General features: G+C 43.4%; 1 protein-coding gene across 15 annotated transcripts; it reads left to right on the forward strand.

Annotated features, from left to right (window-relative positions):
• Nucleotides 1-1,485: 1,485 nt before the first annotated feature.
• On the forward strand, nt 1,486-20,916 carry cnot1 (CCR4-NOT transcription complex, subunit 1). Of its 15 annotated transcripts, none has more exons than XM_030095420.1 (49): nt 1,486-1,630; nt 3,438-3,734; nt 4,512-4,619; nt 5,256-5,354; nt 5,499-5,567; nt 5,675-5,729; nt 6,262-6,465; nt 6,557-6,725; nt 6,956-7,082; nt 7,166-7,276; nt 7,518-7,688; nt 7,772-7,899; nt 8,074-8,314; nt 8,468-8,587; nt 8,813-8,935; nt 9,026-9,177; nt 9,358-9,508; nt 9,628-9,841; nt 10,159-10,299; nt 11,007-11,131; nt 11,240-11,526; nt 11,607-11,685; nt 11,814-12,068; nt 12,154-12,294; nt 12,375-12,554; nt 12,764-12,880; nt 12,983-13,093; nt 13,188-13,265; nt 13,438-13,606; nt 13,914-14,068; nt 14,162-14,458; nt 14,621-14,761; nt 15,190-15,294; nt 15,429-15,548; nt 15,678-15,872; nt 16,020-16,162; nt 16,296-16,404; nt 16,534-16,703; nt 16,792-17,041; nt 17,119-17,367; nt 17,582-17,745; nt 17,869-17,986; nt 18,105-18,206; nt 18,406-18,579; nt 18,667-18,816; nt 18,924-19,104; nt 19,203-19,335; nt 19,413-19,547; nt 19,919-20,916. In XM_030095420.1, the coding sequence occupies exons 2-49, from the start codon at nt 3,633-3,635 to the stop codon at nt 19,995-19,997; spliced, it is 7,197 nt and encodes a 2,398-aa protein (XP_029951280.1). In that variant the 5' UTR covers nt 1,486-1,630; nt 3,438-3,632; the 3' UTR covers nt 19,998-20,916. The 15 variants fall into 15 exon arrangements, with proteins under 15 accessions (XP_029951280.1, XP_029951285.1, XP_029951286.1 ...); XM_030095425.1 differs by having other exon boundaries at nt 16,792-17,023; XM_030095426.1 differs by having other exon boundaries at nt 13,935-14,068.
• Nucleotides 20,917-21,026: the final 110 nt, after the last annotated feature.

Raw genomic sequence — 21,026 nt, forward strand, 5'->3', positions numbered from 1 at the left:
AATTAATTAGTTAATTCTGTGACAGTTTATTCTGCAAATTTTTTCCAATGCAAAATATCAGTTGTTGGTGACACCACCTGAAATGCTCAATACTGAATATACTATTTACACAATTACAGTAAAGTTACACATCATCATTGCATTTAGTGAGGTAACTGAGTAGAAGAAACTGAATATGTATGTTTCACATTTTTTGTTGGATATGCTCTTTGCGATTGTAATTTGTTTTCAGCATTGCACAAAAGAATAAATCCACCCTTAATTACAACAAACATAAACTCCCTTTGGGTAGAGCTGTGCACAACTGTCAACAATATTGCAATAAACATTGGAATTGAACAAACAAAATACACAGTAGGCTACTGTAAATCGTTCATGCATATCCTGATCTTCCTTAATGCAGCGAGGAAAGTATCTCCTCGAATGGTGAACCCAGCCTCTGCAGACTCTGCTTGACCGATTTTGACTAGTTCAGCATTTTTGCACTCAAGCAATCAAATGAGGACTATTAGTTTAATAGACAATGACTATTCAGCATTCACAGATAAAGTTCATTTTGGCTGATATGACACTGATAAGATTATAAAACAGCAGAGTTGTATGAAAGCAATTGATGCATGTGCAAAAGCATTTGTAATTTGTTGAAAGGGATGACAAACTACTACTACAGTATGTACAAACGACTAAATGTTGTGGAGTTTGAACTAACTGTTGTGCATCTGTTAATACTGGCGTGAGAAATGTACCAGAACAATGGAGAAAAACTGTAATATTTTGTGACTCTAAGTTGTCTGTAAGTGTGAATGTGTGTTTCTTTGTTTGCCCTTTGATGGACTGATGACCTCCAGAGTACATTCTGTCTTTGCATGTAGTCAGCTTTCATTGGCTGCAACTCCTTGCAGGTCAGTTAAAGCGATAAAACAGGAGGTCCAAAGTCTGGCTTAAAAGGACCAATCATGGCCTGCATTTTCTGTCCAAAAATGCGATATTACTCAGCATCAAAAGAATAAATATATGCAATATGCAATTTGGAATTTCTGTTGTTAACTCTTGCTAGTTGTATTATTGTTAAACATGCATAGAAAATTGCATGATGAGGGAGAAAACAACAGAAATCATTCGGGGAACAAAGTCAAACACAATCGTAATCCACAACAGACCTGAGAAAATTATACAGGCCAAGCATACACAGAGCATTAGACAGAAAGACAGAAACTGGAGAACATTTATTATGTTTTTGTATTTTTAAAAGGAGAAAAGTACCATTTTGCAGAATAAATGAGTTTTCTAAAACATTTTGCGCGGCACATTTCACATTTCAGCTGTACGTGATAATATACAGAAAAAGTAATGTCATTCGTGTGCGTGTGTGTGCGCGCGCACTTGCGTGCGCGGGTAATCAATGAGCGCGTGGGTCGACCAGGTGTCCAGCCGCGGTCACCTTAACGTGTCGCGCGGATAAAGTTCACGCGCGCGTCTCGAAGCGTGAGCGCGCCGCGGCGGTGACAGACGCCATTTTATTTTGAAACTAAAACTGAACTGGTGGCAGAGCAGCTTTTCCATTTCGTTCAGTGTGTTGCGAGAAACGGGGAAAGGGATGAGGATCTGAAGCACTTTCTGGGGGAGCACGGTGAGACTTTACATGGATTTGTCGTCCGGGGGTGTTTACGGGTTTGTCTTTGGAACGTTGAACGCAGACTAGTTAGCCACCAGCACGGGGGGCGGCTACTTGCTGGGAAGTACTAGCATGTTTATCCCACCAATAAATTAACATTTCACTTGGTGTTTTCAGTCGAGGCGGCACAATTTCTTTTAACCAAATCAGTGTAGTTCATGTTTCACATAATATGACACGTAACTCCGTCTATGCATTAATTCATTGCTCCATGACTCCTACCAGTAGTCGGAGCCCGTCGAAATGAGCTAACAAGGTTAATGCTAACGTTAGCTGGCACGATCACATAAAAATACTCTATCCGAGCCTTCAGGCCCTAAAAGTAAAATGATTTTAACATTGTGCCTTTTGCAATATGTTATGTCAGACATGTGGTGTAAATGTACTAATGTGCCGTTTTGGTTACATTTCCCGTTCCATAGCCGCTAGCTTGAAACGCGCTCATGTTGCTAATGTTAGCGCTTCGTAAATGCTAATGTGTTAGCATTTGCACGTAGCTTCGTAAGGAGTTGGTAACGTCCAAGAGTGGATAATGAGAGATTTTTAGGTTGTTCCGATTGTGTTTCGAGAGGAATGTAGAATAATAACTCCATTGGCTAAAACGAAAATACACAGTAAGGTTAGTCGGAATGCTAGCGAAATTGATGAACATGTTGTTTAAAGGTAACTTAAACTTGTTCATAGCAAGTGTTTATTGGCGTCACGGAAATGTGAGTTGGAGTAGTTGGCCGAGCTGTCTTACTAACCAGAGGATTGTAGTATATAAAGGGTATGTTTGTCCCTAGACCTAACATAGAAGATCTAAAGAGAGTATATGTATCGCATTACTTGCGGTTGGATCAATACTTCCCATTTGCTAACCAAGACTGGCGTGTCCTTTGTTCCAGTGGGTGATTCATAAACACAATTGGTTCATAGGTTGTCAGAAATTCGTAGTGATAGGCTCTTGATGCTCCGTGTTTGTGGCTTTACTGAAGGATTAACACTGTTTGGGATCGTGTGCCTGCTGTCGGGGGTCCTGCTGAGGCCTAGTACGTCCAACTTCATGGCAAGTTTATGTAACTCAATAACTCCGGGACGGTACTGCAGCGATCCTGAGAGTAATAACTTGCATTGGCCAAACATTCAGCTCTCTTAAGCGGAACAATATTTTGGCAGCTAACGTTCATTGTTTTCTACAATGCACATTTGAGCTTGTCGTTTAACTAGGCCTCAAAGCCCGTTGCAGTGTGTCATTTGTCTATGTGTGTGTGTGTGTGTTTTTTTTTTTTCTTGGCACACAGAGAAAACTTTTCCTAGTCTGAAGACACTCCTAAATGAAATAATTATTTGGATGGGCTGTCAATTAGGCTGGACGTGTGGGAGCAGAAAATAGAATTGAAGCAAATTATCCAAATATTGCAATTCTAAAAGTTGTTTTTATTGGGAAATGTATCAGTGTTCAATACTATAGCTAAATGATCCAAAAAAGTAAACGGGACAGATATGTTCAGTTGCTGCGTTTATTTTTAACAACATGAAATAAACTTGACTCCTTTATTGATGCATTTGTGGCACATAACCGTCTTTGCTTTATATTATCAGAACATCTTTGCTTTGAAATATTACTACATCCGCAAAGACACTTATCAGGTAGTTTCTCTGACAAATGGAAGCTATTCTGTCAGATTGAGGATTCATGTTAGGCTGTTTCAAAGGCTGTTTGCAAAAAAAAACATTTGATTTAAAATGTTTTCTCTCTCTCTCTCTCTCTCTCATTTAGATGGTGATCTTGATTTTAAACTGAAGGACTCTACAGAATACTGGGACCCACTGATCGGATCACCCATTTGGAAGTCAAAAATTTTCACACCTTTTGGGGGGGGGGGAGCAGAAGTAACCTATCACTGAAGTGACTAAAGGGGAATAATGGTGATTTTGCGCCGTGCTCGGCCGCCTGCTTCCGCCCCAACCAGCAATGAATCTTGACTCGCTCTCGCTGGCTTTGTCTCAAATCAGCTATCTGGTGGACAATTTGACAAAGAAAAACTACAGAGCCAGCCAACAAGAAATACAGCATGTAAGTGGCGATGGTGGCGTGTTTTTTTTTTTTTTTTTTTTGCTTTTTTATTGCTACATCTGACAAAAAACACTCAACAATGAGGAGATTCCACTTGTAAATTTGAGGTTTCTTACACAATGACCTGGAAATTGCAACATATTTTACAGTTTTGTTCCAGAGAAGTTTGACTTTCATGCGTGAATTTTTCATGAGTGATCGCAGTTCACCCTACAAATGCTGTAGTTGCATGTCAAGTCAGTAGCAGAGGCTGGTTTTGTATAATGCAGTCATCCACATGGAACAGAAAAATATGAAAATAAGTTTCCTTAAACTGTCTGTATTGGTCATATAGAGCCACTCGGTGGCTGTATGTAAGAAATGGTTCTTCACTTGTGATCCAGATGATTTAGTAAATGTCCACTTTGTTGAGGTGCTGTTAAATTCAGAAGTGCACAGCACAGATAATCTGGACTCCTCCATTGTTAAAGTGGATGGGCTACTCACACATGCTGAAACACTGTTGTTGGACCGTAGTCCAGATACGCAATCCCTCTTCAGAGACCAGTATGTTCAGAAAACCATTTTCAAAATGAAACATTTCCCAAACAACTTTCAGTGTGTACAGATGTGGTCTTTTAGAATGGATATTATCCACAGCAGTGGCAACAGTCAGGAGCTGGTCCACAGGGATAGTTGGATAAAGGGGAAAAGAGATGAAGCAGTTTTTTTTTCCTGAAAAATATGTTTGACATATCAGCATTTTGGGTCCTGATGTTTTCCCATTTACTCCTGTAGATTGTAAATCGTCACGGTCCTGAGGCAGACAGGCATCTACTACGCTGTCTCTTCTCCCATGTGGATTTCAGTGGCGATGGTAAAAGCAGTGGCAAGGATTTTCACCAGGTAGATTCTGATTCATATTCATACATTTCATCATTTTTTTTATACATCTGATTTATAAGTTGTGATGTTGTTGATTTAGGTTATCAATAAAAAATGGAGGATTATTTAAATAACATTTCCAAAATATTTAATTTGAGAAGTGTTTCTATTACATCTATACTTGTCCACTTAAGATGAGTTATTGTTGGTTCCTTAAGTCTCGCTGCCTGTCAGTAATTTACCTCTTTTCCAAACTAACAGTTGTATGTCCAAATTTCCCCAGTGTAAACCTTTGATGTTTGAATTGACACAAAGAAGCTTAAAATTCGACATAATTCTTCATTCTTTCCAGCTTTTATGCACTGAAAGATGAGATATTGATAAGTTAGTAAATCCAGTATAACTTTGACGCCTGAATCCTCAGGCCGTGATTGAATCTGTGTCTATGGATTTTCAATGTAAAACTTTGACTTGATACAAGTTTTCATAGGAATAAAAAAAAAAAAAAAAAGATACACATAGGATTGATAACACCTGCATTTCATAAGTCCTCTCTTTGACTTGGTGTAACTTCATTGATCATTAAATGTTTTCTTATTGCCTTCTATTTTCTTTTCTTTTCTTCTGCCGGTACTTTTTCTTTTCAACTTGCCCAAGACACAGTTTCTGATCCAGGAGTGTGTGTCGCTGATATCAAAGCCAAACTTTATCTCTACTCTGTGTTACGCCATTGACAATCCCCTGCACTACCAGAAGGTAAGGAGCAGACACTGCTACATTCACCTGAACAGAATCCAAAATTATTTCCCCTGTAAATGGAATTTGTCAGTTTCACGTGGTGTTCACTCTTTGAATTGCAGCCAAACTCTGTTAAACTCTTTGACTTGAATTGTCTTTCAGAGTTTGAAGCCATCGGCCCACTTATTCACTCAACTGAGTAAAGTTCTTAAGCTCAGCAAGGTCCAAGAGGTAAGTCAGCCCCATACTAGGTTTCAAAAAGTTCCCGTCATTTGCAGCCCAGAACGTGTAAAACAGGAAGGCACTGTTTAACTTTATTTTCTTGATCTGTTTCCAAGGTCATTTTTGGTCTTGCTTTGCTCAACTCCAGCAACGCAGACCTTCGGGGTTTTGGTAAGTTTTTCCAAGTAGAGCGTGATGCCTGATTACTTGGATCGAACCCAAGCTTCTGCGCACTTGTTACTGTCCAAAAAAGAAAATGATAGTTTTAGATTTCGCAAAGTTGTATTGACGATAATGTAGAATTCAATGCCTTAATGGAAAGATTTAATCTTTTTTAGAAATAATACCATATCTGCACAAACGCTGATAGTCTTCATCATAAAGTCTCAGATCTTTGTAAACATTTCTTGTGATTTTACTGTCTGGTTAGAAGATTAAACTGCAATGCCAGTATTGGAAAGCTTCATTTAGATTTACTTCAGCAGTTATATAACAAATTGTTACATAAGTCCACTCATTTTCTATTTCTTGAATCATACTTTCCAGCGGCATCTCCATTTAGCGAATGAAATAAGCAGCATTTAAACTTGACAACATTTTCACATTGGTTTCGTGGTTCAAGCAAAATGATGGGAAAGAATGAGTGAGCTGAAATGACCGTTTTTTTTTTTTTTTGTTTTTTTTTTTTCTTCCATTTGTGCAGCTGCACAATTCATCAAGCAGAAACTTCCAGACCTCCTGCGGTCTTACGTTGACGCAGATCTTGGTGGAAACCAGGAAGGTGGCTTCCAAGACATTGCCATAGAGGCGTTACACCTACTGCTCTCCCATCTACTGTTTGGCCAGAAGGGAGCCAGTGGGGTCGGGCAAGAGCAGATTGACGCCTTCCTCAAGACACTTTGCCGAGGTATAGTGACTTGAATCTTGAAGTGGAAGTGATCACATTTGGCTTGCACACATGTGAATGTGTTTTTGTTTTTTTTTTTGTTTTTTTCCAGATTTCCCCCAGGAGCGCTGTCCTGTGGTGCTCGCACCACTGCTGTACCCTGAAAAACGGGACATTCTCATGGACAGGATCCTACCAGACTCGGGGGAGTTAGCTAAGACCATAATGGAGAGTTCTCTAGCAGACTTCATTCAAGAAGTTGGCTATGGCTTCTGTGCAAGGTGACATTTTAAAATCATTCTCAGTGCCAATGTGTAGTCCTGTGCATTCACACCAAACCAAACGAGACTTGGAACATATGGAGGAAAAACATTTAGTTCACAAATATCAATGTATATTCAGACATTGAAGTTTGTTTTGCTTCTCGATATAATAGTGATGTTAATTGAACCGCAACTGCCGGATCAACTTGACTGATCTGTCGTCATGTGTGTTGTCTTGTTCTCTGCAGTCTGGATGAGTGCAGAAACATAATCCACCAGTATGGGGTGAGAGAGGTGACTGCCAGCCAGGTCGCCAGAGTCCTGGGCATGATGGCTCGGACCCACTCTGGCCTAACTGATGGCATTCCATTGCAGGTGAGGCTTGGCAAGGTTGTACAACCAGAATTGCTTTCTGTTTATTTCAGATTTTAATAAATGGATGCCTTTTTCTTCTGCAGTCCATCTCTGCTCCAGGAAGTGGGATCTGGAGTGACGGTAAAGACAAGAACGATGGTTCGCAGGCGCACACATGGAACGTTGAGGTTCTCATCGATGTTGTCAAAGAAGTGGTGAGTGAACAGTTAAATGTAGTGTCACTTTTTCGTAATGTTACTTTTTCCATCCGGCCGTTGACAAGTCTGAGCAAATCTGGTCAGATCAAATGCACCAATCTGTATGTTCTGTGTCATATTCACACAAACAAATGCACAACATAGCCTTTCACAAATATAATGCCAAATATTGGAGGAGTCTGTTTTGTATCATACTCCATTAATTAATGCTTTTTTTTTTTTCCTCTCTACATTTTAGAATCCAAACTTGAACTTCAAAGAGGTGACCTACGAACTGGACCACCCAGGATTTCTAATCCGGGACAGCAAAGGCCTGCACATCGTGGTGTATGGTATCCAGAGGGGGCTGGGAATGGAAGTGTTTCCTGTTGATCTCATCTACCGACCGTGGAAACATGCTGAGGGACAGGTAACTGACCAAAAGTTACAATGTCTCTTTTGAGAAGTTTTATGGCAAGATTGGATGTCTGATCTCCTTTTTTCTTTTTCCAGTTGTCCTTCATTCAGCACTCTCTGATGAACCTAGATGTGTTTTGCTTTGCTGACTTCGCTTGTCACACTGTGGCCATTGACATTCTTAAGGCCCCACCAGAGGATGACAACAGGGAGATTGCCACATGGTATGCAGACTGACCACTTAAGAAACTTCATTTTCATTTAAGTTATGCGACTGGTGGCACACTTTACCTGTGATGGCCTCATCAATTCAGGCGTCACTGTCTTTGCTGAAACTGAGTGGAAATCTTCCTGATGCTCGAATATGTTTTAAACGGAGTCTCTCGAATCCATCGCAGGAAAAGTCTTGACCTCGTGGAGAGTTTGCTCAGGCTGTCGGAGGTTGGCCAGTACGAACAGGTGAAGCAGTTGTTCAGCTTCCCAATCAAGCACTGCCCGGACATGCTGGTGCTGGCGCTACTGCAGATCTCCACCTCTTGGCACACTCTGCGTCATGAGCTCATCTCTTCCCTGATGCCCATCTTCCTGGGCAACCACCCCAACTCTGCCATCATTCTGCACTATGCTTGGCATGGACAGGTTTGTGTTTCTGGATTCCAACCAGTGTACCATAATTTTTTTTTTTCTCAACATATTAAATATTATTAGCTCTTAATTTGTTTAGTATTTATCTCTTTGACCATTGTTGCATCCTTGCGAAAGTCTTTCTTAAACCTTTGTTTTCCTGTTCAGGGACAGTCTCCCTCCATCCGTCAGCTCATTATGCATTCGATGGCTGAGTGGTACATGAGAGGAGAGCAGTATGACCAGGCCAAGCTATCTCGCATCCTGGACGTTGCCCAGGATTTGAAGGTTTGCTTTGATAAATACTTTCAAAACAAAGCTGAAATATTTTTATATTTTAATGTATAGTTTTTAAGAGATTGCAGTAGAAAGTTCCAACTAAATAACAGGGGAAAATATTTTATTAAAGCACACAAGTTGTTGCTGTTATAGAGGCTTGATAGAGCTTAAAGCGAGTTGTTAAATCCATCTCCAATGTATTCAGTGTAACTTTTTCTTTCCCTCCCTCTCTAGTCTCTATCGATGCTGCTGAATGGTACTCCATTTGCCTTTGTTATTGACCTTGCTGCACTTGCCTCTCGCCGTGAATACCTCAAACTTGATAAATGGCTGACTGACAAAATCAGAGAACATGGAGTAAGTCTGTAAATTTGTCAGGTCCCAGTTCATCTTTGATCTTCTGTTTGCATTATTTTGGAGTTCATTTATCGTGTTGTGTTCTGTCAGGAACCTTTCATCCAGGCGTGTGTGACGTTTCTGAAGAGGCGATGTCCATCCATAATGGGCGGCCTGGCTCCTGACAAGGACCAGCCCAAAAGCGCCCAGCTTCCCCCAGAAACTTTAGCCACCATGCTGGCCTGCTTGCAGTCCTGTGCTGGGTGAGAGTCTGTTTATCTGTTTCAATGTCCTTCCTTTAAAGTGGCTACTGAGATATTGAACGTCCCATCTTTGTGGGTTGGATTCTTGTGGCATATGTGGCTTATAGAGTAAAGAGATGGTTGATGTATATCTCAATTATTTATGAAGAGATTTATCATTTAAAATGTGTCTGTCCTCAGGAGCGTGTCTCAGGAGTTGTCGGAGACCATCTTGACTATGGTTGCCAACTGCAGCAACGTCATGAACAAAGCCCGTCAGCCACCACCAGGGGTCATGCCAAAGGGGCGTGCCCCGAGCACCAGCAGCCTGGACGCCATTTCCCCGGTACAGGTATCCTCACAAACGCCTCAATGTACTTCTGCTTGCAAACTTCTAAATGGCTTTTGACGTTTACATTAACAAAAAGCTTGCTATAAAATAAGGTACACTGATTTCTCCTGCTGTTCTAGATGGACCCTCTGACTGGCATGGGATCGTTGAACCTCGGAGGAACAGCCACCTCACACACTCAAAGCATGCAAGGTTTTCCAACCTCTCTAAGTTCAGCTTTCAGTAACCCCCAGTCGCCAGCAAAAGCCTTCCCACCACTCACCAATCCCAACTCCAGCACACCGTTCGGGGGTATTGGCAGCCTCGCCTCGCAGCTCCCCGGTATGGACACTGGTACTATGCTATTTCATTTCTTTTCATTACAAATGCATTTACACTCATTTTACTAGCTGTATGTAGTTCAGGAGGTAGAGCAAGTTGTCTTCAGCACCTCCAGGTTAGTGGTTCACGTTGCTCCAGTCTTTAAGTTTTTCTTGGGCATCACAGATCAAACTGTGTTTTCCACATATTTAGCATAAAGGATGAAATAAAGATGCATGTTTAGTCGATAGTACTTGCTCATATTAAGCTAAATTTATTTAAAAAAAGAAAGTAGTTCAGAGTCGAATCAAAGTGCATTGAAATGAAGGAGTTGTTGTTGTTACTTCCAGGTCCATTGGGCTCGGGTATTGGTTCTGGTATCGGGTCTAGTCTGGGGATGCCAACCGTGAGCACGGACCCTTTTGGTACCAGGAAGATGAGCACACCAGGCCTGAACCCGCCGACTTTTCAGCAGAGTAAGATGAAGGCCTGTAAGTGGTGGTGGTGGTAGTGGTGTGACTGAGAGCCCCGCCCTGCGCTGCTCAGCACTGTATTTCCTCTGAGCTGACAATGATTCATTTCATTTATTTCTCATGCAATAACAGCGCAACATCAAAACCTAGAACGGTACAAGATCTTTCAAAGATGATACAATTTTAATCTTCTGATTGAAATAATTCAAATCATTCAGCTAAACAGAGGAAATACAGATCAGTCTTCCATTCCTCGTCTGCTTCTGCTGACAACCCCACTTTAATGTTATTGGTCTACTTTTAATCATCAAAAACAAGTCTTACGAAAGAATAACACCCTCGTTTGTGTCCGTGCCATGTGTTAATGGAAAGTTTTATGAAAAATGCCTGATCTTATCAGCACAACCTTTCAACCCTACTTTAAATTCACATATTTGCATTTGAAAGAAACACGTTGAAGTAAAGATTACCAAAGTCCATTCAATGTTTCCCAGTCATTGTTAACCATCCCATTGACACAAGTTCTTCTTTGGGTGGCGAAAAATGGTTAATTTGCATGTAGGGATGAAGCTCAAACAGTCTGGACCTTGATTTGTAAGACTTCTCTTTGATGCTGACTCTTAAATCATGACACGCTGTTGAATTGAACCACTTGGCTTATGCTTCATAGCATATGGTGTTGAATTGAAATGCAAAATCCTGATGACGCTTCACTCTTTGCCCAGCTGACCTTTCTCAGGTGTGGCCAGAGGCAAACCAGCACTTTAGTAAGGAGATCGACGACGAAGCCAACAGTTACTTCCAGCGAATCTACAACCACCCACCTCACCCAACTATGTCTGTAGATGAAGTGAGTCATGGCATGTTATTTTTATTTTAAAAAAAATTCAAATGTGTTGATTTGTACTTGTGCTATATCAAATGGTATTTATTCTTGTTTCATTTTGTTCGCTTCTAGGTACTCGAGATGCTTCAGCGGTTCAAGGATTCAACCATCAAGCGAGAGCGAGAAGTGTTCAACTGCATGCTTCGCAACTTGTTTGAGGAGTACAGATTCTTCCCACAGTACCCAGACAAGGAGCTGCACATCACTGCTTGCCTCTTTGGCGGCATCATCGAGAAGGGCCTTGTTACCTACATGGCCCTGGGCTTGGCCCTCCGATATGTTCTTGAAGCCTTAAGAAAACCATTCGGATCCAAAATGTATTACTTCGGAATTGCTGCCCTAGATAGGTTCAAAAATAGGTATTGATATGTTTTGTGTCCTAAAATTTGTTGGTTACACACTCGGGCTGTAAAATCTGATGCATGTTTTGTGGTTTTAGACTAAAGGATTACCCTCAGTATTGTCAACACCTGGCTTCAATTGCTCACTTCTTGCAATTTCCCCACCATTTACAAGAGGTAATCAGGTTTCCCTAATTTAGCCTTTTCTGCAATTCTGTCCTGTCTGTCCCATCTCTGAATTGCAGAGAGGGTCCAACCCCTTCAGATAGATTAAATCTGCCGCTCTGTACCTTTCAAATATCCTGTGCGTGCAGTATATCGAGTATGGCCAACAGTCACGGGACCCTCCGGTGAAGATGCAGGGATCCATCACCACGCCTGGAAGTCTGGCCCTGGCACAAGTTCAAGCCCAGGCGCAGTCTCAGCAACCCGCCGGCCTCAAACCGCCACAGCCGGGCCAGCCGAGCACCCTCGTCACGACCACCACCACGACGACCACGGCAGCCAAAACCACCACCATCACGAGACCGACGCCCAGCAGCTTCAAGAAGGACGTCCCTGTGAGTTGACTGTTTGAAATTACTGTATCCTGTCTGACTACTTCTGTCAATTCACAGAATTCATCCTTGTTCAATCTATTTGCAGCCCTCTATAAACACTACTAACATCGACACGCTGCTCGTGGCCACTGACCAAACGGAAAGGATCGTAGAGCCTCCAGAGAATGTCCAGGAGAAGATCGCTTTTATCTTCAACAATCTCTCTCAGTCCAACATGACACAGAAGGTACAGGAAGTAACAAAGCCTTATTGTATTTAAGGAAAATTGGTATTGGGTCTTTTTTCTAATTTCCCCTCTTGAATCAGGTTGAGGAGTTGAAGGAGACGGTGAAAGAGGAGTTCATGCCCTGGGTGTCTCAGTACCTGGTGATGAAGCGTGTCAGCATTGAGCCAAACTTCCACAGTCTCTACTCCAACTTCCTGGACACGCTCAAAAATCCTGAGTTTGTCAAGATGGTCCTCAATGAAACTTACCGGAATATCAAGGTAACGATGTGATTCAGGAGTAACTTGAAGGCTGTGAGACAATAGTGTGTAGTTTCTTTCATGTATTTGATGGTCACCAGTTGAATGTTTTAGCATTTTAAATGAGAGCATCTCGTTCCTCTTCAACTTTCCCGCAAAATTTTAGTTCCTGCTTGAACACAAATGGAAAAACGATTAGACAAAATTGAAGTTTTTTCTCTCTATATCAGGTTCTTTTGACCTCGGACAAGGCAGCTGCAAATTTCTCGGATCGCTCCCTGCTGAAGAATCTTGGCCACTGGTTGGGCATGATTACACTGGCCAAAAACAAGCCCATCCTCTATACAGTAAGAATTTGACACAAGCTCTTTGATTTTACCGTCAAGTTAATTGTATTTTATAAATCCTGCATCTTGGTAGTCGGTCAAGTGATTTTTCTCCTTTCCTAGGATCTGGAAGTCAAGTCTCTACTACTGGAAGCGTACGTGAAAGGCCAACAGGAGCTACTTTATGTGGTTCCTTTTGTTGCCAAAGTTTTGGAGTCTAGTCTGCGAAGCATGGTAAGCAGCAAAAGCCTGAATAGCCTTAATCATTTCTTCCCACACTGTTAAAATTGCATGGTGTCAGTAATTTGATTCTGTCTTGTGTTTTTAGGTATTTCGGCCACAGAATCCTTGGACTATGGCTATCATGAATGTTCTTGCTGAGCTGCATCAGGAACATGACCTCAAGGTAACATTGTTTATCAGTCACAAATTGTAAAAAACAAACAGTGGCTGCAACATCATGATCTCACAGTTAAAATTAAGCTAAACACCTGTAAGAAATTGTTAAACCTAAGGTCCCTTTTTTTTTAACTGTACAAATATGAGCAACACTCACATTCTTCTTCTGTTTGCTGCAGTTGAATTTGAAGTTTGAGATTGAGGTTCTTTGTAAGAACCTGTCTCTGGACATCAATGACCTGAAGCCGGGAAACCTGTTGAAGGACAAGGAGAAGCTGAAGAGCCTGGAAGAACAGCTGTCTGCACCAAAGAAGGAAGCAAAACCTCCAGAAGAAATGATACCTGCAGGTAGCTACTTCACATTTGTATTTATTCTTGCATTTAACATTCTTGAGGACTATTTGACCCATTTTCTTTTATGAAGGAAAATGTAATATGTAAGTATTTATTGTGATTAATATTTATGTAATATATTTTAACTGAACAGAATTTTTTTTATAGAGAAATATACTCACTAATATGTCACAGCTACCATTTACTCTGAAGATCCCTGTTTCCATTAAAGCAATTTTACTGATTTTGTTGTACATTTGCTGTTTGTATAAATCTGCCTTCTCTTATGATTTTAATCAACTGAACGTTTTGTCGCCAACAGGAGAATTTGTTCCGTTTGCAGCTCCTCCCTCAACCCCAGCTGCTACCACCAACACCTGCACAACCACCGGCCCCCCCACTCCTCAGTTCAGCTACCATGACATCAATGTGTACGCCCTGGCAGGCCTGGCACCACACATCAACATCAACGCCACCGTAAGTGTCAAGAAGTGGCCCGTGCAGCCTTCTCCCCGCTAAAGACCCACACAGCATCAGTGACTTTAATACTCTCACTCTTCGTCCCTTCAGATCCCGCTGCTCCAGGCTCATCCTCAGCTGAAGCAGTGCATTCGGCAAGCAGTAGAGCGAGCTGTGCAGGAGCTGGTCCACCCCGTGGTCGATCGCTCCATCAAAATTGCGATGACGACCTGTGAGCAAATCATCAGGAAGGACTTTGCCCTCGATTCAGAGGAGTCCCGCATGCGCGTGGCTGCCCATCACATGATGAGAAACCTGACGGCCGGCATGGCCATGATCACCTGCCGCGAGCCGCTGCTCGTCAGCATCGCCACCAACCTGAAGAACAGCTTCAATGCTGCACTTAGGGTGAGCCTCCCAGCTTTCACCAGAGCTCGTCATGATTTTATGAAGTCGTACATGATGTAGTAACGCAAAAAGACAAGGAGATGAAAACAATACGTATGTAACTTTCACAGGAAAATCTTCTTTCCGTTTGTTTCATGAGTTTTAATTGATTTTCACTCACAGGCACCGACTCCACAACAGAGGGAGATGATGGAGGATGCCGCAAACAGGATTGCACAAGAAAACTGTGAACTGGCTTGCTGTTTCATCCAGAAAACCGCAGTGGAAAAGGCCGGTCCAGAAATGGACAAGAGACTAGCCACGGTGAGACTTGAATCAAATTACAAGTTAGACAGTGTTTAATCTAATTCACTTTCTGGAACATGATCTGTGGCCAGTGTTACTTACACATGTAGAATCCCTAAGCTAGGTCAAATATTAATATTGTAGACTGCAATACTTAATTGTAGATTTGATCGTGGTTTCCAGGCCCAACACTGAGAGCCCGGGCAAATGTAGACAGAAGTGGTTCTGTTCTCATTACAACTACTTAAACATAATGCATGTCACTCTCGAGTGGGCGCTGAGGATCTGCATCACCACGGTGATTTTAGAGTACACCGATACCTCAGATTGATAGGGGGGTGGCTCTTATGAAGCACTGGGCTTTCACGTCTTTGATTTTTGTGGGTGCGTTCTTAAGTGATTGACGTATGTACTACAGTGTATCTTGACCGTTTTCCTGCTTTCAGGAGTTTGAGCTGAGGAAGCATGCACGCCAAGAAGGACGTCGCTATTGTGATCCGGTTGTCCTGACTTACCAAGCCGAACGTATGCCTGAGCAGATCAGACTCAAGGTAGGACCGCAGTCATGGGAGAGAAAACCACTCCTCCAGTACAAATCATGTTTTACGTTTGCCTCACTTACTGATGGTCAGTGGTACAATGCATTTTTTTTATTTACCCAGATGTTTTCCTCTGTGTATTTCAGGTGGGAGGAGTGGACCCAAAGCAGCTGGCTGTGTATGAGGAGTTTGCCAGGAACGTTCCAGGATTCTTGCCGAGTAACGATCTTTCCCAGCCCACAGGCTTCTTGGCTCAGCCCATGAAGGTAATCCTCAAATTTTAAACTATTTCTGATAATTTGACCTCCTTAAATTCAGGATCATCAGACCAAAATTGATGAAGTCATAGCAGCATATTTCGTGTGTGTAATTTTTATTTCGTGTTCGTTTTTCAGCAACAGGCATGGGCCACTGATGATGTGGCTCAGATCTACGAGAAGTGCATGGCAGACTTGGAGCAGCATCTTCATGCCATTTCTCCAGGCCATGCCATGAATCCCCTGACCCAGGCCCTGCGCAGCCTGCTCGAAGCTGTGGCTTTAGCCAGGAACTCCAGGGACGGCATTGCTGCGCTCGGTCTCCTGCAGAAGGTAAAGAAAGCGTGCTTTTTAGGCTAATGTCATATCTTTGTGTACAAGGTGATAGAAAAACACTTTTGTTCAAAGGTCAGTAATTTTTGCATCTCTACTCTGGACTCTCTGAGATTGTATTTGAACGTTTGCTTTATTGCTTCCCAGGCTGTGGAGGGTCTTCTGGATGCCACGAGTGGAGCAGATGCTGACCTGTTGCTTCGCTATCGGGAATGCCATCTGCTTGTGCTGAAAGCCCTGCAGGACGGACGTGCCTATGGCCCACAGTGGTGCAACAAGCAGATCACCAGGTGAGGAAAGACATCACCTCTTTCTGTCACAGTCTTATAGTTTTGAAACTGCACAGGGTTCTCTCAGTGATTTTCATGGAAATAGACCAGGGGAGAACTGCGTCTAACTTGCTTAACTGGTTTTTGTTTACAGGTGTCTGATTGAATGCCGAGATGAATATAAATACAACGTGGAGGCCGTGGAGCTTCTGATTAGAAACCATCTTGTGAATATGCAGCAATATGATCTGCACCTTGCACAGGTACAGCTCAGATATTTACTTTACTTATTACTTAAAACATTGGATCTTTATTGACCAAATTTCTTACAATGCTGTTGGTGACATGATCATCTGACTCGGTTTCTCATAATTGTTTGTTTGCTTTTCCAGTCAATGGAAAACGGATTGCACTACATGGCAGTTGCCTTTGCCATGCAGTTGGTCAAGCTGCTGTTGGTCGATGAGCGCAGTGTGAGCCACGTCACAGAAGCTGACCTCTTCCATACCATTGAGACTCTGATGAGAACCTGTGCACACTCCAGAGGCAGCGCGCCCGAGGGGTACGGAATTGATTTTGAGTCTTATTTTACATGCATTGGTTTATGTAAAAAAAGACATGACGTTCACGTGTTCAACTTTTGCCTCCAGACTTCCCCAGCTGATGGATGTTGTACGCTCCAACTACGAAGCCATGATCGACAGGGCCCACGGCGGACCCAACTTCATGATGCACTCCGGGATTTCTCAGGCGTCCGAGTACGACGATCCCCCCGGCCTGAGGGAGAAGGCGGAGTACCTTCTGCGGGAATGGGTCAACCTGTATCACTCGGCGGCAGCGGGAAGAGACAGCACCAAGGCATTCTCTGCCTTTGTTGGCCAGGTTAAAAATGAGTTATCAGTTAAGTCGAGTACCAATAATCGGGAACAATTGGCGCCCTGGTGGTTGCTTGTGTTAACCTCCTTCTCTTTATTCAGATGCATCAGCAGGGCATCCTGAAAACCGACGACTTGATCACACGATTCTTCCGGCTGTGCACAGAAATGTGCGTGGAAATAAGCTACCGAGCACAGGCTGAACAGCAGCACAATCCGGCGGCGAGTGCAGCCATCATCAGGGCCAAGTGTTACCACAACCTGGACGCCTTCGTGAGGCTCATTGCCCTCCTGGTCAAACACTCCGGAGAGGCAACCAACACGGTGACAAAAATCAACCTCCTCAACAAGGTGCGGCCACATTCCTGGAGACTGCTCTGAATCACTTTGTGCTAATTTTCTGAGAAATCACAACAAAGATGAATTTCCACTGCTCCATTAAACACTTTTTGGTTTTACAAAGAAACTATTGTAGGACAGTAGTATTGGGTGGTCGGAGGTAGAGAGAGGATGATGATTAAGTGCACCCTGCTCAAGTTTTACAGTTCGTCGTTTGTTTCTCCAGGTGCTCGGTATTGTGGTTGGGGTCCTGATCCAGGACCATGATGTGCGTCAGACGGAGTTCCAGCAGCTGCCATACCACCGGATCTTCATCATGCTGCTGCTGGAGCTCAATGCCCCAGAGCATGTGCTGGAGACCATCAACTTCCAGACCCTCACTGCCTTCTGGTAGGACATCGCTGAATCCCAGAGAGAGCTGCTTTCAGCGTGGAACACGGCGATGAGTCAGAAAGTGACAGGATTATCCTCAAAATGGAGACGCGCTTAATACGTTTATTTCTTTTGTCGCAGCAATACCTTTCACATCCTGAGACCCACCAAAGCCCCCGGCTTTGTGTACGCCTGGCTGGAGCTCATCTCACATCGCATCTTCATTGCCAGGATGCTGGCACACACCCCACAGCAGAAGGTATTCAAATAAAACAACTGTCCCGATACATCAGAAGACATTTTACATATGTGAGAGACACTGTTTATGTACTAATATTACCTTTGAATCGTGTTGAAATAACCCTAATGTCTTCCAGGGTTGGCCCATGTATGCACAGCTGCTGATTGATCTCTTTAAGTTCCTTGCCCCATTCCTGAGGAATGTAGAGCTGAACAAACCTATGCAAATTCTTTACAAGGTGAGTTTGGCTCAGATGTTTTTATCATTTAAAGGAACTTGGATTGAAACTTGTGCCTGTGACTGATGCGTGAATAAATGAGAGCTTATTGCATCACTGCTAATCGTTCTGCCATTTATTTTAATGAGTAATTCACACCGCCTGTAGCTGTAATTTATACAAATGTTCTGCTCCATGTTTGTCACCATTGGTCGTTCAGGGCACGCTGCGGGTGCTTCTGGTCCTGCTGCATGACTTCCCAGAGTTCCTCTGCGATTACCATTACGGCTTCTGCGATGTGATCCCACCCAACTGCATTCAGCTCCGCAACCTCATCCTCAGTGCCTTTCCACGCAACATGAGGCTTCCTGACCCTTTCACACCCAATCTCAAGGTAAATCTTAACAGAATCCGCAATATGGTCACAGGTGGAGATGCTTGGATTCAGAGACTTGAGAAAACCTGTCGTTTTCTGCAACAGGTGGACATGCTGAGTGAGATCAACATTGCTCCTCGGATCCTCACCAACTTCACAGGGGTGATGCCTTCTCAGTTTAAGAAGGATCTGGATTCCTATCTGAAGACACGCTCACCGGTCACCTTCCTGTCTGAGCTGCGCAGTAACCTGCAGGTATGCAGAGGAGTCGTTTCCCCGTCACTCACTGCTGTAGTATCATGAAGAACAACTCGTCAATAACCGGCTTTAATGATCATATACTCTCTCTCTTTGCCTCCCAGGTGTCAAACGAGCCAGGAAACCGCTACAACATCCAGCTGATCAATGCTCTAGTGCTGTATGTGGGTACACAGGCAATTGCTCACATCCACAACAAGGGAAGCACCCCTTCCATGAGCACCATCACCCACTCTGCACACATGGACATCTTCCAGAACCTGGCGGTGGACCTGGACACTGAGGGTGAGAGGCAGCGTAAAAACAAAACGCTGGTAGCTGTATTCCCTGTAACTCACAACACAAGTAACTGCATATCTTCGTTTCTTGCCTCGTCCCTCCAGGTCGTTACTTATTCCTGAACGCGATCGCCAATCAGCTGCGCTACCCCAACAGCCACACACACTACTTCAGCTGCACCATGCTCTATCTGTTCGCTGAGGCCAACACCGAGGCCATCCAGGAGCAGATCACCAGGTGAGACAGCAGGCATCTGGACGGGGGACGCTCCATTTCAGGAGCTGGAAGATGAAAAATTTCTTTTGTTCTCACAGGGTTCTGCTGGAGAGGTTGATCGTGAACAGGCCGCACCCATGGGGCCTCCTCATCACTTTCATCGAGCTGATCAAGAATCCCGCCTTCAAGTTCTGGAGCCATGACTTCGTGCACTGTGCCCCCGAGATCGAAAAGTAGGTGTCTTTCTGGACTCTGATGCTGGAGTGCAGGACTCGCATGGCTTCTCGGATAATATTGGTAGTTCATGCTCCTGTTATTCAGTTATGAACCTACAGTCTAACTAGAAGTTCACTGGTTTGAATCGTACCACTGTGGATTCCTGCCAAAGCCTTTAAAAGGCTCGTTTGTACTCGGCATTTTTGAAAATAAGAGAATGAACAGATCTTTATTTCTGTGATCTCAATCCAAATGTAGTAGTTTGTAAAAAGTGAATTATAAAAATTTACACATGCACAGAATGTTTAGTAACTTTTTGAGTGTTGGATGATCCGGAAGCGGGCTCTTCTTCACCGACTTGCTGTGGCGTCTCTCTCTCTCCCCTCAGGCTGTTCCAGTCGGTGGCTCAGTGCTGCATGGGCCAGAAACAGGCGCAGCAGGTGATGGAGGGCACCGGTGCCAGCTAGCCTGTGTACCAGCCGCTTTGTAGCCCTCGGGAGAGACGCCGTGGCCTTGACCCGCCCCACCGCACACTCACACCTTCCTCTTTACTGTCGGCACTGGATAAACTGGCACCCACAGTCGTTTGAAATGTGGATGAACGGACTACTGCTCACGGATCTGAAGAGTTGGAGGAGTTTTTTTTTTTGTTTTTGTTTTTTGTTGATCACTTGGGGGCCGATTTGAGATGACCGGATTGGGGGACATGCTGTTTAATATACTTTTTGATGCTTTGATGTAAATATTGAAGAAAAAAAGGGAGAACAGGGGAGTAGACAAGTGGGAGAGCAATGCACATGTCAACTAAAATGTATCCTGACATGTAAAGACAGCTAAACATATTTTCACTCGCTACCAAAGTCCTTGGTTTGCTTCCCTCCCACAGACCCTCTGTTCACTTCTTAGGTTTTGTTCTTTGCTTTTGAAGGCTGAATGGTAGGTGATTGAAGAAAAAAAAAAAAGCCGCCTGCTACTTTGATTTGATTCCTTTTCATCCCCACGTGGGACAGAAAGATGTTGTTCGGTCTCCCAGGTGGGCTGGGCTTGGCTGGGGTGGGGCGGGGCAGAGGGGTCCGCTCTTGGCGTGTTGTTGGAGATTGTTTGCGGATAGCTTGTCCATTTGAAACCGGCTCTGGAAGTCTCTCCCTGGCACCTGTAAAATTGTGCAGAAGTGATGGCAACATCAAATCTTGACAAATTGTAAAAAGACCCAAATTGAAGAACAACAATAGAAGGACCAATACAGCCCATTTTGTAACATTTTGAATGTTTTGTAAATGTATTGGTCCGTGTGTTGTATTTTGTAGTCCTTTCTAGTTTGCCTTTAGTTCTTGCTACTTAACTGCAGTATGCATACATACCGGAAATAAAGCATTCAAACTGCAATCGCATCTGTCTTCTTTCAAGATGATGTACAGGTGAGAAGATGGTTTGTTTGTATTAAACTCTAGATCACGAGGTGCTGGAGCCAATCCTGAAGGAGAAAACAGTCCAGG

The sequence above is a fragment of the Salarias fasciatus genome, chromosome 7 (assembly GCF_902148845.1).
Source record: "Salarias fasciatus chromosome 7, fSalaFa1.1, whole genome shotgun sequence".
Taxonomy (NCBI): Eukaryota; Metazoa; Chordata; class Actinopteri; order Blenniiformes; family Blenniidae; genus Salarias; species Salarias fasciatus.

Excerpts from the sequence above, each read along its gene's own strand:
- cnot1 (XM_030095420.1), top strand. The coding sequence starts at position 3,633 with ATGAATCTTGACTCGCTCTCGCTGGCTTTGTCTCAAATCAGCTATCTG. Across the intron at positions 5,730-6,261 it reads CGCAGACCTTCGGGGTTTTG|CTGCACAATTCATCAAGCAG; the intron begins GTAAGTTTTTCC and ends CCATTTGTGCAG. Across the intron at positions 12,555-12,763 it reads AAACTTACCGGAATATCAAG|GTTCTTTTGACCTCGGACAA; the intron begins GTAACGATGTGA and ends TCTCTATATCAG.